The 16,218-nt window shown below is 52.0% G+C and overlaps 2 protein-coding genes across 3 annotated transcripts in view; one reads left to right on the top strand and one right to left on the bottom strand.

Moving 5' to 3' along the window:
• Positions 1-11,260: 11,260 nt before the first annotated feature.
• On the top strand, positions 11,261-12,790 carry PHLDA2 (pleckstrin homology like domain family A member 2). The gene is made up of 2 exons (XM_069803663.1): positions 11,261-11,798; positions 12,355-12,790. The coding sequence occupies exon 1, from the start codon at positions 11,362-11,364 to the stop codon at positions 11,758-11,760; it is 399 nt and encodes a 132-aa protein (XP_069659764.1). The 5' UTR covers positions 11,261-11,361; the 3' UTR covers positions 11,761-11,798; positions 12,355-12,790.
• A 1,467-nt stretch (positions 12,791-14,257) lies between these two features.
• SLC22A18 (solute carrier family 22 member 18) overlaps positions 14,258-16,218 on the bottom strand; it is a 63,485-nt gene continuing 61,524 nt past the window's right edge. For both annotated transcript variants that reach the window (XM_069803662.1, XM_069803660.1), the window contains one exon: positions 14,258-14,550. In XM_069803662.1, coding sequence (XP_069659763.1) covers positions 14,363-14,550 — 188 coding nt within the window. In that variant the 3' untranslated portion in view covers positions 14,258-14,362. The remainder of the gene's footprint in view (positions 14,551-16,218) is intronic.

Below are 16,218 nucleotides of genomic sequence, written 5' to 3'. Positions count from 1 at the left end.
TCACCCTGCTGCTGCCGACCGGCCGCCCCAGCCCTGTGCCAGATGGAAGAACAAGGTTGCCTTTAACCGAAGGGAAGTGAAACCTGCTTTTTTAAACACCCAGATGGGAGCAACATGCAAGAGCTGGGACGGGTCCATCAGCCAGCAGCCTCCTCCCTTTGAAGGTCGGGGCTGAGATCCCACTCCAGGCTCCCTGCCAGCCCGCCACAAACCCAAACCTTCTCCCTGCCTGCCTGCTCCCTTTGCCCCGGGGTCCCAGATGCTCACCAAAAGCTCATCGGCCTCGATGCCCACAGCTATCGTTGATCACAGCCTGGCTTTGCGGAGGGGTCTTTTTTGCAGTGACCAACAACATGTTGATCTCCCAGAGAAATGCAGTCCCACTCCCCCAGGGACAGCTGCGCCCCCATCGCTGTTCCCAGCTTTCTCACCAGGTTAAGGCCTTTTCCCCTCTTCTCTCATTGCTGTTGGATGAGAAATCACTTATGATTCAAGGTGACTTGCAGCAACTGCTTGTGGGGAATGAAAATAAAACCATCCTCCTGTATTTCAGGCTGGGGAGCAGAGTGGTCTGTGTCAGTGGTGTTGAGCAGCTGCCCTTCCCTTGGGGCAGCCCCCTCCTCATCATCGTCCTCATCCTCGTCCTCATCCTCGTCCTCATCCTTATCCTCATCCGTGCACGGCTATCACCTGTGGCCAGCGTGCTGGTGTAGCCATGGAGGCAAGGGGTTCCCAGGCCTTGGCACCCCGTGTGCACAGTGCTGGTCTCTGCGCATATGCAATGTGTGTGTGCACAGAAATAAATAGCCTTTGGGAAAAGACATGGCTGTAAGAAACCTGGGGTGAAATATAAAATCTCCCCCCACTGCCCATTGTGGTGGCAGCGCGGGGTGGTGATTCACCGGGCACACACTGTGCCTGGGAGGGTGTTTCTCCTCCATGGCAACACAACACCCCACACCTCCCACAGGGCTGTGGTGCTCCCGAGCATCTCACCCCAACCTGGGGACCTCCCTTCCCTCTGCTGGAAAACACCCAAAGTCCCCAGCACCACACAGCTGGGTGGCATGTCCAGGTGTCCCCATTCCCAAACTGGGGACAGCATGGGGATGAGCTGCCCCACTGCACTGGGACACCCAGAGATGCCTTTCAGGGGTTGGGAAAGTTGCAATGACTCCAGCCAGCTGAGACCTTGGTCATCTGGCGATGGCCTGGGGCATAAATAAGAGAGGATTTTTATTTTTAAATAATAATCATGGCAATGCAATCGCCTTTCAGTTCTGAGCAGGGGTGAAGCAAATTGTCCCATGGCACTACTGTTATAGCCTGGCTTTACTCCGTGAGAGGAGCAGCAGAAGCAGTGAGCGAGGTGCCACAGGGCGATAAGTGATTGAATGATCGTGGCTAAAGGGGATTTCTGGGCGCAGGTGTGGCTGTGCTTCTCCCGCCCCTGGTCAACACTTAGGAGCTTTCCCATGGAAGAGGCAACCGGCCCTTGACACATAAGTGAAGCAGGAGCAGTCATGAGTCACCGAAGATAAAGGTCAAGCTTTATCAGCCATGGGAGAGGCTGGGCTGGGTGCGCTGCAAAGAAATGTGCTCAGGGGGTAGCCAGAGCCAATAAACACCCCAATGCCAGGGAGACCTCCACCCAGGGCACCAGCCCAAGGGATGCTGGGAGCGACCGCCCAGTTTCCTTCTTCCATTGCCTGTTTCCCAGCAGCATCCGATGATGATGATGATGATGATGATGATGTTTTTTGGTGGTGCTGTGAGCCGAGCGGCACCAATAGGGTAGTTAAATAAGCCGTGGGTGGTGAAGCACCTGCACGGCTCCCCGTGGGGTGCTTGTCTGTTGTCATGCATTGCTGGAGTGGCCGCAGATAAGTAAGTCCTGTCCAGAAGGGAAGGGAATGAGTGGTCCTGGCAACGGCCGGGCAAACAATGGGCACTGCTGCATCCCTCCTCCATGGCCAGAGCAGGAGGAAGAAAGGAGATGGACGCCTTTCAAACATTTCTCCTCCTGCTGTCACATAGCTTTGCACTTCAGGGTCTTGTAAGAAAAGCTAAGGATAGGGAAGTACCTGTGTGAGCCTGAAGAGGCTTTTAGAAAGACCTTGGCAATGAAACCGGGCTGGCAGTGTCTGTGTCAGAAACTCTAGCATCGTCTGCCACTATTTTGGCCAAATGCATGATTTGCTATTTCTGGTCATGGGTTTCTTTTTTGCAAAGCACACATACTCACAGATGTGCATCTGCCTCCTGGAGCTGCCCTTCCCGTGGCCCCACCGGGCGCCTGCAGCCCACCACATCTTTTGCTGCAGCCCCGGATCTCGTGGTTCTGGCCAAGGGTTTCCAGTTATGGGAAATGTGTCTGGCTCCCTGACTTTGACTCCTGCTCCAGTAAGGCTGGAAGAATGACTTAGTCATCCTGGCTGCCTGCCAAGGTATTTAACTCATTTTGCTCCGTTTCGAGGTTATTTCCTGGCTCCGAAGGCTGGCTGGCCAGCAGGACTCAATACTTTAAATATCCAATGGTCAATAAATAGATCGAAGAAACAAGGAATTCAAAGCTTTATCCCCTCTGGTTACACCACCTGCAGAAAAGCTTGGATAAACCCATCCTGGGGTGGTCTTTTCTCGCAGAGGGGATCCCTCGTCTAGAGGACATCAGTAATTTGGGGTTAATAGCTAAACTTTTATGACATTTGGCCCAGCGAGCACTCAACGATTACACCACAGTAAGGGGGTTTCTGTGTTTTAAGCTATTACGCACCATTGGAAGGGTTCCTGTAGTTTCAGCCCAGTGAAAATAACTTTCCCCCCACAGCTGTACCAGGCACCGGGATAGAGCCCCACTGAGCCGATGGAGGGCACGTGAAGGGGAAAGTGTGGGTGCCAGGCTCCTGAGGAAACCCCTGGGAAGGGGGGACAAAGCCACGTCCAGTAGCAGCGGGATGCCCTTGGCCTAGCGATACAGCTCTGCTCTTTCCAATCCCCCGTGCATGCCGTGGCTGCTTTGTCCCTGCTCATTGTGCAGGGACTTCTACCTGGGTGCTGGCTGCCTTGGCTCTGGGGAAATTTATTTTTGGCTTGTCCCTAGGGAGCAGAGCCCGGCCAAGGTTACGTGCTGAGTGCCCTCATTTCCTCCCCTTAACTGCCTCCCTGCTTTATCACAAACTTTCTCCTTTCACCTTTTTTCCCACTCGTAAAGGGTGCAGTCACTGGTGCCTCCAGCAGTACCCGCACAGGCTGCCCCTGGGCCACCAGGCTCGTGCCCATCTCCAAAAGTGCTGGCTTTTACTCTCAGCACAAAACACGCAGAGGTTTCTGCAAACCCATTTCTCCCTGCCACCGAACTGTGCTTTCTTTAACAGAGCTGAAAAAAATCAAATCCTCAACTTTTTATGACTTAGGATTTCCCTTTCCCACCTCCTGGTTCAGCCAAGCAGCATGGGGACTGTCAGGAGGAGAATAACGGCATCATTGATGCTCGCCCCAGCCCGCAGCCCAGCCCGAGTTACAGCAGGACAGCTGGGCTTGGCCCCAGGACCAAGGCTGGGACATGCCCTGAGCTACTTATTGCAAATACTTGTCGAGGTGGGGCCGGGTGTTTGAACATGAGATGGGCTGAGTAACTGGCAGGAAAAAAGAAAGTTTGGCTTTCACGTGTTAGCCCCAGCAGCAAGTACTAACTTGGGCACTGTGGAGTAAGCGGGCTGCCGCTATCCCCCGCTGTGTGACCCAAAAGGCAAAGGACGGGTACCAATTGGGTGGCACCTGGAGTTTATACACACAAAATTCTGTGGCTCAGGGCTGTTGAACTCACCCCATACCCTTTTATCTGGTGGTTGGAGTGGGGAAATACATCAGGGATGGGTTAGATTTGGGAAAGTCAATCAAAACTGGAAAAATACACATTGCTGATTCCTCTTCTCCTTTTTATCCCATAGTTTTAGGACTTTTTTTTCTCTTCCATGGTTTCTGGGTTTCACTGAGGCCCCTGAAGCTCATGCATGGAGAGTATTTTGGAGTTTTTAATCCACCATATCAGACACGCATTTCCCTCCAGCCTCCCCATGCAATTCCAGTGAGGCAACGTGGCATCCTCAGTTCCCACCGGCTGCAATGGTGGAGAGCTGGCCACGAGTGTAGGTTTAGGAGGGGAGCAGCAGGATAATGGTAGCAGGTAAAGGTCACGGCAACAGGAACATTGGCAAGGAGGTGGAAAGTCTCGGGAGAGGACAGCTGGCACCAAAACCTGCTTCCCTTCATACCTGCCACAATGCAGTGTCCCAGCTTTAGAGAAAAAATTTGGTGGCCAAAGGACAGTGTGAAACATGACATCAGTGCTACCGCCCGTCCTGTCGTGCACGCCGGCTGCCCAGGAGAAAAAGGATGCTCTTCCCCCTCCAGCTTCTCCCCACAGTCCGGCCCTGGCCACTTCTGGGAATGATGCACTGGAGGGTTTTGTTTGTGATGGCTCTCCAGCCCACCTGGAGACATCAAACATCCCAAATCTGGACAGTACCATGACCTCATTTCTCCCCCAACTCCCTCAAGTTTGCTGATGTTGTGGTTAGGTGGTGCTGTGACGCCTTTCAGTGTTTACTCTTAACATTTACAAACTGTTAGTTCAGAGAAAAAACCTGGCAAAAAGCAGAAAGCAGGGCCAGGAGGATGTGCCAAGCAGGGAGCTCAATCATCCACCGGCAGGACAGCCGGGACATGTGCCATGCTGACGCCAGGCAGCACAGCGCAGCGATGCACTCAGACGTGATGCAGGACATCCCGCTCGCATGCCCTTGTCAGCACTGGACCTGCTGGAGTCTCCACACATAGAAAAAAAAGGAAAAAAGATGATTAAAAGCCACTTGACTGATCTCTGCAGATTTTGAAAGGGCAGGTTATCCAGAGCAGTGACCTTCAGTTCGGCGTGTGGTGTCAGCATGATACTACAAGGCCTGGCCCTTTATAATCTCCAGTAAATGTTATTGCTGTAGCGCATCAGGGTAATAAAAGGCTGGCTGGTAGCAGACAGGCAATGTCAGGCTGAATGGCATGAGCTGTAATCACCGAAGACTTCATATGCAAAGAGCACATCAGCATCAGTCAGGGCTGAGGTCTCAGACATTTATTACTGCTGTTGCAAAATAAAGATATCCCAAATATTTATCCCAACAGACTTGGTTTGGGAAAATGAACGCTTCAGATGGGGAACGTCCCGTCATTTTAAAATCATGAGCTGTAGCCTAAACCGTCTCCTGAGCTCATTAGACATGAAAAAATGTTGACAGCATTCAAAGGGGCCAGTAAATAACCGCATAGTTCAGGGCAGTGCTTGGCAAGCCGCTAGTCTTCCCATGCTCGCAGCAGAAGTCTTTATTGAAGGGGAAGTACTGAGTCACCATGGGTCCCACAGCAGCCATGCGATGGGGCTCTCTCTTCCCCGCTGACATAAGACTCAAGGTATTCATGGATCCCTCTATGATGCTCAGCAAGCTGCTACGTGGTGACGATCGTGAGAACAGGCTGTATCCAGGTCTGCCAGCATTTAGACAGCAGTCCTGGACCAAACCCAACCTGTTGGGTCAACACCCGCCTTGCCCACGTGAGGATGCATTTGGGCACCTCCGGGAACCAAGCCGTGCCCAGCTACACATGGACTTTGCAGCAACTTTCCACCTGTTGTAATTCTGCCATATGGGCTTGAAATCGGGCCGAGAGGCTCAAGAATATGTGTATTAGGTGGAGGACCAAAGCAGGGAACTGCATGACCAGCAGCTCAAAAGACCAGGTAACACAAGCCTTTTTTTTTTCCTTTTTTTTTTTTTGGTAACCAAACTAAACACCTACACAATGTCCGAGAGTGGGGAACATACTGCACACATGGTCATGCCCAGGCTGCTAGGGAGAGACAGAGCAAAACAGCCCCCCTGCTAATTCTTAATCCCAGTATTGAACTTAAGTGCCTGAAGTCCTCCTAAGCAGGTTTGAGTTGGCACATACATACCCACCCTTATTTGGCTGTCTCCTTCAGAGCACAACCAAGGACCGGCTTACTGGAAATGACATCTTTTTTCCCCAGCCCCTCATGCCTGCTCCATGACTGTCTGCAGCAGTTTGTGACATGTAATGGTAACACACTGAGTCAGTGGGATGAGACATTTCAAGCTGCTTAGGAAAAAAAGAGTCTTAGTCAGATAAATATTAGTAAATTGGGCAAGCAGAGCTACGTGATATTGCTGATTAATGCATGGCTTGCGTACAGTATGAAAAAATTCTCACAGATTGAGCAAAGATGCTTCCGCTGCTGTCCTTGTTTAAATTAACCCAAAAGCTCCAGCCTTGCTGTGTTTCATTTGTGGTAATCATTAAACAACCAACCTCGGTGGCCTTCATCTCCCTGGCTGAGACCTTTCTAAGCGAACTGCCCCTACGAGAAGAGCTGCTTCACCTGAACTTGGCCATCTTGGTACCTGTACCAAGTACCTGAGCTCCCTCTGTGCTCATGGAAAGACCTGAACACCCCAAAGTGAGATCGAGCCCCCTCACAGAGTGTCTTCACCTTGGGCAGATGCCCCTGATGAGCTCCACGTCCCTCCAGGAGGTCCCACCTGCAGAGGGACAGGCACCCACCACCTGACCAGTGGGGTTTGAGGGGGACCCAATGGCTCCAGTTTGTCCCAGAACATTTGTGAAGGAGAAGAATAATAAGGAACTATAACAAAAAACTTTTCAGAGGTATTCTGGAATAGTCTAATAAAAACCCCCAAACATTTTAATGAGGATAAAAATGCGAAAAAATATGTGAAGAGCATGAAAATAAGCATTGCTCCTCACAACCTTTCTGCAGTAGCAACCCACATCCTTTGGTTACAGCTATTAGGGGGGTTTTGAGTACAAGTTTCCTAGGAGACCTGGTGGTCACTATACTGAGCTCTAGCCGTATGTGCCTGTGGATACAGCTAGGCCCTAATATAAACTTGGAAGGCAACAATTTACAATGCAAGAGCATATGTTTCTCTGTTACTAATCGACTTCAGCTGGCAGGATTACAATGTCAATCCTGTAAACTAGCTTTTTTCCCTACAGATGTCTTGTTTAAATCATTATAATAGAAGAAGTTATACGGCCTTGAGTCTCCACTTTGCTGCCGAGATGCCAGCGTAACTTAAGGTGCTTCTACAGGGACAGACTGTTCAGAGAGGAGATGCACATCTCCGGGATTACAGAGCGGCAATGGGAATAAAAACATGATGGCAGCAGGAACGCTGGTACCCTGAAATGGCTGATAGCTGCAGCATAAGCTTCTGCACCTCTTGCGAGGCAGATGCGATGTTGGGGCCAGCCGGCGACCTTGGCAGTCTAAAGGCATTGCTAAATACCGCAGGAAAGCTACAGGTCCTGCCTATGGGCATGTGGGGAGAGCTGCAGAGGAAGTAAATCCCCCAAAGCCCATTTTTTTTGCCTTTTTCCTCAGTGTGAGCCCTACCCATCCTCAGTCTTGACCTCAGACCGTGGGCTGCTCCTGGAAAGGCGCTTGCGTGGCTGCTGTGCTGTGTTACCATGACTCACGTAGCTAAGGCAACCCTATGTTGCCAGCAGCAGGGTATATGATGCCTCAGACTCTGAAATGATGATCGAATCCCTTCTCTGGAGCAGGTGCTCATCTAAGGGACATGTGCTGTGGCAAAGCCAGTGACCCAGCCTGCAAAAGCTGGCGCCACCAGCCCGACCACCACAGCTGAGTGCGGCCACCCCATCCCACACGTGTAGAAATAAAATCCCTGTACGCAACACACACATGCATGTACAAGCACCCCCCCCCCCAGCGACCCAATGCTATTCCCGTCACCTGGGAGAGGGCTGAAACAACACTTTCATGCCAAATTGCCACGTAGGCTTTTAAAAATGCCCTTACTAGAATAGAAATTGCTTTGGGGCGAAGCAGAAGGTGGTACCGACATCCGCGGTGAGCGTGGGAAGGGGGAGATGGCCACGTGGGATGAGGCCCCAGTGAATGCATATCAGTGCATTTCCCATCACCTCCCCCTGGTAAGCACTCCCCATTGTGTTATTTTTCCTGTCTTTCTAAGAAAAGAGACAAATTCCTAAATTTTCAAATTCCTGCAGATTTCTTGTATGCAGGGGGTAACGAAAGGCTGGTGCCTGACGAACTTTTTTAATGCCATGGTAGTTGTATTTGGGAGCTCACACGCTGCTGAGGCATGGTGATGTGGTGGGTTGCAAGAAAAAAAAATCTCTTCTCTTGCTCTCGCTGGTAACACAACTAAACAAACCAAACCCAAACTAATGGCAGTGACAGGTTTCGCCCAGCCGCCAGCCCCAGCTTGGACAGAGACAGCAGCAGTCACCTGAACTGCAATCATCCAGAGCTCCTATTAGCTAAAGCTGGGTCATGGCCCTTAATTATCAAAGCCACCCACTACCTACACGTACTCAAACCGCCCTGTGACGTTGGTCCCAAGCTTGTCCCAAGCTTTGGTGTCAGGGTACGGCGCAGGACTGCATCGCATCTCTTACCCCTCTCCTCCAGCACACTGGAGATGAAATTAGCACTTTGCTGTCAGCTCCTCACCTAAGTTATTAACCCTCATTATTCAAAAAATAAGGCAATATACATATTTTTTCTTTTTCCAAGCAAGGCCGGTGCTATATACTTGTAACAATCATGACCAGCTACCACGGCATGCACTAGCATTAGGGCTATGCTACTTGTAAGCAATTGCCACGTTTCCCAGGTCAGATTGCTCTGAGCTCCTTGAAGCTCTCAGTTCTTTCCCAAGACATATTCCCATAGGAGATTGCCCATGATTCGACTTTGCTGCCCACTTTGGGTTCAGTTAGAGTCACCTTTGCTTTCTGTCTCAGTAAATAGGTTTTAAAACCTACTTTATGGAATTTTTGCACGGTCACAATGCCAGAAACCTAAAATTATGGTATTTTAATGCCCTGGACTTTTATGTGGTTATTGACTTAACAAGCCCATGCTATGTAAAAAAGTGGACCCTTCCTACAATGAACATACATTGGAAACTAGGGTCCCAGTTCCGCAAGAACCTAGCTTTTTCTACACTGTGAACAATTTTTTTTCACATTTTTTACCCAATAATCTTTTATTTTTCTAGCAGTTTTCTAATTTGGCTAGTGCTAAGACAAGTTGACTGTGGTGACAGCTGTGGGAGGCTTTGAATTTTGCAAAATGATGGATAAATGCACAAGAAAAAGCACTCAGATGAAAGCAAAAGCGGAAAGAGAGAGACCAAAGCAGGCTGCTGACCCCACATCCACACTTGCGAGTTTAATTTAAAAGTGAATTCAGTTTTTTTTACCGGACCTTTTGAAGCAAGGTGTGCACAAACATGCCAAGTCCTGCAGCCTTTCCACACCGGGAGCCTTCCTCCAGATGTTCCTTGTAATACTCCTGAGTTGCTGCTTTGTTTTTTTGCTCTTTTTGAAGTGGTGTCCCATTTCCTGTGCACAAAGACCATTCCCTGTTGTATTTTGGAGTCCAATTAAAAATATCGTAATTATTTTTGCTTAAGGTCCAGCTCTGCTCCTGGCTGGCTCCAGCTCCCTTATTCTTATGGGGCCTTTTGGGCAGGAACTTGTTTTACAGAGCAGACCAGCATTTGTCCAGAAAATGTAGACATGCAGCCTAATTGTAAGACAATGTGGGCTGTTCCCCTCACTGAAACAAACTAGATCTCACTAAAAAGTGAGATATAGTGTTGGCTTTCAGGGAAAAGCCTGCAGCTTTTCATATGCCGGGACACAGCTACGTGTATGGTCTGCAGCCGCTCCCCACCCCACGGGCAGTGATGGCCAGCATGGTCTTCCCAGAGCGGTGCCCAGCTCGTCCCACCCTGAGCAGCTCAGCCAAACCATTCCCGGCTCATTTATCAACCCCGAGAGCATCGCACAGCCCCCACCTTTGTCCTGGCCCTCTCCACAGATGTGCACGCTGCTGTGAATTACCAAAGCATGGCCATATACTCCAGCCGATGAGTGATTTGCAGCGGAAATGGGTTTGGCTCTAGCTCTGATTTGTTCCTGGGAATGGGCTTCTGACCCTGCTGAAGTCCCCGGGAACGCTGCCAAGCTCTTCAAAGGGGCCAGGCGTTGCTTTGTAAGCTCACCTCTGAGGTTTGGCTTGCAAACACCTATGGAGGGGTCGGTCATCCAAGAAAGATGATGGAGGGGAACAGGGCTCAAAGTCCAAAGGGTGATGCTGCACAAAGAACGTAGCTAAGCAAATACTGCTTTAGAAACAGCGTGAATAAGTTCGTTAAGCGCAGCCCTGCCTGCCCTCGGCTGCAGCATCGAGGCAATGGCTAGGAAGCTGGGTCAGCCTTGTGTCGACTGTCATAAAAGGGTGCCAAAATGAGGAAGGGACCGCGGGCTTGCACGTGTTTCTTAGCACCTCCAGCCGCCACGGCCTTCACTGAATTCCCCGTGGCGCTGGGCACCGGCCAGACTATAACGAACCGTGGTGCCTTCCCTGGGAGGAGAGAGTGGGCTGGGGGAAGAAAACGGGGTAAATCCAATGATTGCAGGGACAACAAAAAAGATAAGGGTGAGCAGCGTTAATGCCAAGCTGGCGAGGTGGGGTGCCCTGAGGAAAGGACGCAGGAAGGGCTGGTGGCGATGGCGCAGAGCCGGTTGGACGAGGGGCCTCCGATGAAGCCGGTGGGCTTGGCCAGGTCCCGGGGTGACCGGGGCCTGGGGCTCACACCAGATGCCCACGGGAGATGGCAGTGGCCCACCACGGGTGGGGCTGGGACCCCTTGGTGGGGATGGTGCCGGGCCACACTCAACGTGGCCGAGACGCCCGGTTCCAGGACCGCAGGACCGCGGTTTTGGGAGCATCCCGTCCCCCTGAGAAACGGCCGGCAGTGCTTCGGGGGGCAAGCTGGGGGTGCCTCAGCTCGCCGCGGCCCCATCCTCACCGCGGGGGCTACCCGTGCCGGGCAGAGGAAACACACGGGGGGGCGCGGGGGGGGGGGCAGAAGCGGGGTCCCCTCGCCGGGTGGCAGCCGTGCCCCCGCCGAGGCGGGGCAGCACCCAGCACCCTCCGGGCCCCCCCCCCGCTGCCCGGCGCCCGGCGCCGCGGGGCGGGGAGCGCGGCCCGGGGGGGCGGGCGGGAGGCGGGGCGGCGAGGGGGCGGCGGGCCGGGCTCCCCGGGGGAGGCACCGGAAGGCGCCCGGCGCTGATTCATTGCAATAAATTGTTCCCGTCGCGGCGAGGCTCGGTCATCGCCGCCCCAGCCGCAGCCGGAGCCGGAGCAGGAGCCGGAGCAGGAGCAGGAGCCGCAGCCGCAGCCGGCGGGGAGGGAGGATGAAGATGCAAGCCGAGGTGATCCGCGAGGGCGAGCTGGAGAAGCGGAGCGACAGCCTTTTCCAGCTGTGGAAGAAGAAGCTGGTGGTGCTGACCAAGGACAGCCTCAGCCTCTTCCCCGACGGGCACAAGCGGGCCAAGGGCAAGGAGCTGGGCTTCGGCTCCATCCTCAAGGTGGACTGCGTGGAGCGCACGGGCAAGTACATCTACTTCACCATCGTCACCAAGGACCGCAAGGAGATTGACTTTCGGTGCCCGGACCAGAGCTGCTGGAACGCCTCCATCACCATGGCCCTCATCGACTTCCAGAACAAGCGGGCCATCCAGGACTTCAAGAGCCGCCAGGAGATGGAGCAGGCGGCGGGCGCCCAGGAGCGGCGGCTGGCCCGGGCGCCCTGAGCCGCCGCCGCCCCCCGCCCCGGCCGGCCCGGCCCCAGGTGAGCCCCCCCGCCGCCCCGGCTCCGAATTCGGGCGCTCCTTCCTTCTCGAGGGCCTCTCGCCTCCCCGCTCCCCCGCCCGCCGCGGGAAATCGGAAGGGCCCTGGGGGTGCCCCCCCCCCGCTCGCCCCCTTTTCTGGCCGGAGGGACCCCCCCGCTCGCCCCCTTTTCTGGCCGGCGGGACCCCGCGCCCCCCCCCCCCCGCCGCCTCCGCTCCGGCTCGCTGCCGGCCCGCACCCCGAAACCGGGCCGTGCTGCCCGGCCGCTCCAGCGCAGGAGCTTTTGGGGCTCGCTCCCGCTTTCCCCGTGCATCGCTGGGAACTCCTGGTGGGAGCCGGGCTCCTGCAGGGCGCCGAGAAGTACGGCTGCGTTGAGGGGGGGGGGGGTAAGAAATGGCACTTGGCAGCGCTTTCCTTGCAGAATTTGCTAAAAATACGTCATCTGTGAAAATCAGTGCTGAACACTGAGTCTCCCTTTAAAGCCCCCCCCCCCCTTTTTTTTTCCCACCCCGCTGTCCTGTTCGTTTAACTAACCTGCTTTCTCTTGCTGCCTGTAGAGCATACCACTGGATGATAAACCAGATCAAGTGTCTTGGACTGAAATGGGACAGGGTACCAATGAAGGAAAGCAAAGAAGAGAGCTGGAAGCAGCTTGGTTTTCTCCAAGCCCGTTGAGGCTGCTGAGCAAAGAGCCCTGAGCTTTGCCTGAGATGCATTTAAAGAAAAACCAAAGACTTTCGTAAAGGACTTCTAGTGAAGCGTCCACGTGTTTTGAGTGGCACAGCTTTGCGAACGATTATCTTCTATTTATGAGACGCGAGGAAGATTCAACACTGACTGGTGGTGTTAAACACAATTTAAATTATTTGTAGTATCTATATTTGTATTTATTTTGATGAATGTCTTTCAGCAGTTACTGGTCTTAATATTGCTTTTGCATTAATATGTCCATTCCAAATAAATTACTTGAAATGTTCACTTTTTATTACTATACTCTGGGCTGGAGTAACTTTTGTTGGTGCATGTTTGTGGAGCGGGCAGTGGTATAGTGGCTTAAAAAGAGTGGGCAAGCTCAGCTTTTTGGCGCCCTGGACTGGGCAGTGGGAGGTGGAGAAAGCCCAGATAACCCATTTGCGTTTGACCTCCTCTCCCAACCAGGGAGGGAAAGTGTGTTGAGGTCCAGTTCTGGTCAGTGGTGGAGATGGATAGAAAAGCCTACCACAGCTTGGATAAGTGTTCCTTTTGAAGCGCTTTCCCATATAATCGAGTAATGGTGGCTACAGAAGGCACAAGGGCTCCCTGCAACAATAAAATGCTGCTGTTTGCTAATGCCTCGCGTCCTCTCCCTGGGCCCCATAGTTTAGTGCTGTGCTAAGGCAGAAAACTGGATTCTTGATTTCAGAATAACACAGCACTGACGCTCCATGGGATTCCTCAGCTTTGCAGCAAAGCAAGCTGAACTCCTTGCTCTCTCTTCTTCTTCTACCTCTGCAGTCTCTAGATCGAGTTAAATTTCTACAGGATAACTGGGAAGAACAGAGATGGTCTTTTTTCCTATAGTACTCGGACCAAGAAACTTGGAGAACAGAGCAGCTAATTTTTTGGATAAAAGTACTGAAGTTTTGTCTTGTGAGGCTCAATTACCACTAACTAACCTGGGCTTCCTCGAGAGCAAAGCTGCGGCACACGACTCGGCTCCAGCAGTCAGGACTATGAGCTTAGCAGGCAAAGTACTCGCTATTAATGCTCCAAACTTGGTAATTTCAATCAGGTCATTTCCCCCTCCCAATATCAGTGCAATTCTTGCAGGAGACTTTGTACTAGAGGAAGTTGCAAAGTACGTAATTACAAGCAGCCTGTAGTAAGAGCAAGAGAGACCCAGTACAGGAGGAAAAAAAAGAAACCAAAACTGGAAGGAGGGTTGGCCCTCGTTTCTGGACACGGCAGGGAAACTCCGGCACTGCACTACAGTGGGGCTTTGCATCCTCCTTGCGTGCTGCTGGCAGCTATGCTGCTGCCCACCAGGCTCATCCAGAGGCAGGGTTGCACATGATTGAGCTGTGGATATAGCAAACCTTTCACCACAGCGTTTGAAAGTTTTTGGCCTCGATCCCCCTCTAGCACAAGAACGCCAGAGGTACATTTAATGTAGCAAAATGACACTTAAAAGCAGATGTGGTTTACCCTGATTTTTCTTGGTACCGTTGTGGGGCGGGGGGGTGGTGGTGAAATAAAAGGCCAAACCAGAGCAGAGGCACTGGCTCCGTAGTTTCAGTGAATCCAAGCAGGAATGCTGACTGACAACAGCTGAGGATCTGGAACGATTGCCTGCAATGACAGCCACTGCTGCTGGGGGGGGACCTGATAGCTCCCGGCATCCCAAGGCCACCAGTTGCTCCAGCATGGCTTTGCAAACCGATCTGTCCCGTACTCTAGATGCAAATATTGATGAAATGCAGGTGCTGTTCAAACAGTTTTATTCCAGGTTTACGGAATCAAAAAAACCCCTCAAGAAGATCTTTATTTCTATGGAAAAAGTAAGGGGGTTACTTTCTTGCAACTGAATTACTGGCTTTTCATCTCTCTCAGTGGGATTTTACTCTTTAAGAGGTAAACAAACAAACCTATATTGACAATTAGCTGTAAATAGCCGAAGGAGGAGACTCCAAATTGTTTGTATAAAACTCCACCGATGGTTGGGCCCACCGTCTGGGTCAAGGGCTGCACCGAGGCGCAAATCCCAAGCATGGTACCTAAGAGAGAAGGCAGAGACATGCAGATGGGTGAGAGCAAGTCTTGCGACGGAAAAGCGGATAAGAGCATGTGGGATCCCCTTCATCCCTGATGGTATTCCCCCACTGTAGTAGCAACTCACTTCAAATAGTCTCTTGCATTAATTTATAGAGGTCCAATTAGGGTTTGTTAAGGCTAAGGACTCCTGGAGGGACTAGTTTCCACCACAAGCTCTTCACTGAGTGGTCTGGATAACCGTAACGCTGCCTGAAAGGCAAGCTGATTCTCAACACTGCCTTCACCAGGGTCCAAGGACGCCTTTGGCCCCAGAAGATGCTTCTGAATGTCGCACCCAACAGGGCTGGTAACTACTTGCATGGCATTAGGGATGGAGAGGTAATTTCTAGGGTCGTGTTTGAGACTTCCAAGAAAATCACACAGGTTCTTCCGATATCATAATTACCTGAGACATCCCTGTTCCACCTGAGCTGCTATTGCCATTTATTCTCTACTGTGGGACAGAGGAATAGCTTTCGAGGGCTTAGCAGCAGCGAGAAGCTTAGGTCTAACTAGGTCTTTAAGAAAAAATAAATAAAACCACAGATAAAGCCTGAACCCCCTTGAGATACTCCCCACCCCACCCCCCTTTGCAAAAAGAACGGATATTTCAATTTGGATGGAAATGCAAGCCCTTCGCCTGGTTGGGCTGGTTCCCTCTCCAGCAGCTTCCCCATTTGCATCATTAACAGGAACCCAGCGGACAGGGAAGCACCTCCAGTTTGGCAAAGGCAGGGTTTTTTTTCCACGCGCAGACGGATGGCCAGGACGTCCCACGGGATGCAAAGCTGGCTCCCATGCACCCGCCACGCTCTTTACCCTGCGGTCTTCGTGCAGGACAGCTATCACACTCGGGAAACAGAAAATAGCTGGCCGGCGAGAAAATCGTTAGCCCCCAACACTGGGAGGAAGGGCAGGCTGGCAGTGTATACAAGAATCTTGTGCCCTGCTCTGAAGTAACATTTGCAATTATTTTTCTTACTATCAGTACGATTATTTGGGCTGTTGGCATCAATTTTCCACCAAGGCACGTGTTGAGGCATTGTGACCGCACAAGACCAGCAGTGTCTGGGAAGGATGAGGAGGATGCTGTCCCGCATGTAAGAAGATGTGGAGCCAAGTGCGATATTTAATGTGGGTAGCCACAGGGAAATGATGCCCGGCTTCGAGAGAGAAGAGGCAGCCAGGTGTTCACGTAATGCTGGCCAGCAACCGCTGGGCTTTTATCAGCATGCTTAAAATACTTGTGCAATGAGCCCAAGCCGAGGGCGTAGCCGTGCGGAGAGGGAAATCTCCCAGGAAGCGCTGCCGAGCGCTCCTCCCGCGCATGGGAACACAAAGGCGATGGGTGGGACCTCGCCTTGACCCTTTGCCAATGGGAACCATCCCACAACCACCAAACTTTCTGGGCAGGTTTTGCAATTATTTTTTCCCCTCTAGGTATTTGAATTAAACTAATTACTACGTACAACTGCCGAACTGGCTCTTATGATTGAGGAGGCACTTTTTTCCTTTCCTTTTTTTTTTCTGGAGCAGAAATCAATCCTCTTAAAAGGCCAGGCTCTCCCTCTGCACTTCTCCAACATGTTGCTGAGAAAGATAATTTCTCTTTAATGGGCTTAAATTAGATC

This window comes from Haliaeetus albicilla, chromosome 16 (genome assembly GCF_947461875.1).
Source record: "Haliaeetus albicilla chromosome 16, bHalAlb1.1, whole genome shotgun sequence".
NCBI classification, from domain to species: Eukaryota; Metazoa; Chordata; class Aves; order Accipitriformes; family Accipitridae; genus Haliaeetus; species Haliaeetus albicilla.
Note: the sequence above shows the minus strand (reverse complement) of the source record. Positions and strands in the feature narration are given on the sequence as shown.

Bases quoted from the DNA above. Each gene is read 5' to 3' on its own strand.
- PHLDA2 (XM_069803663.1), top strand. From the start codon at position 11,362: ATGAAGATGCAAGCCGAGGTGATCCGCGAGGGCGAGCTGGAGAAGCGG.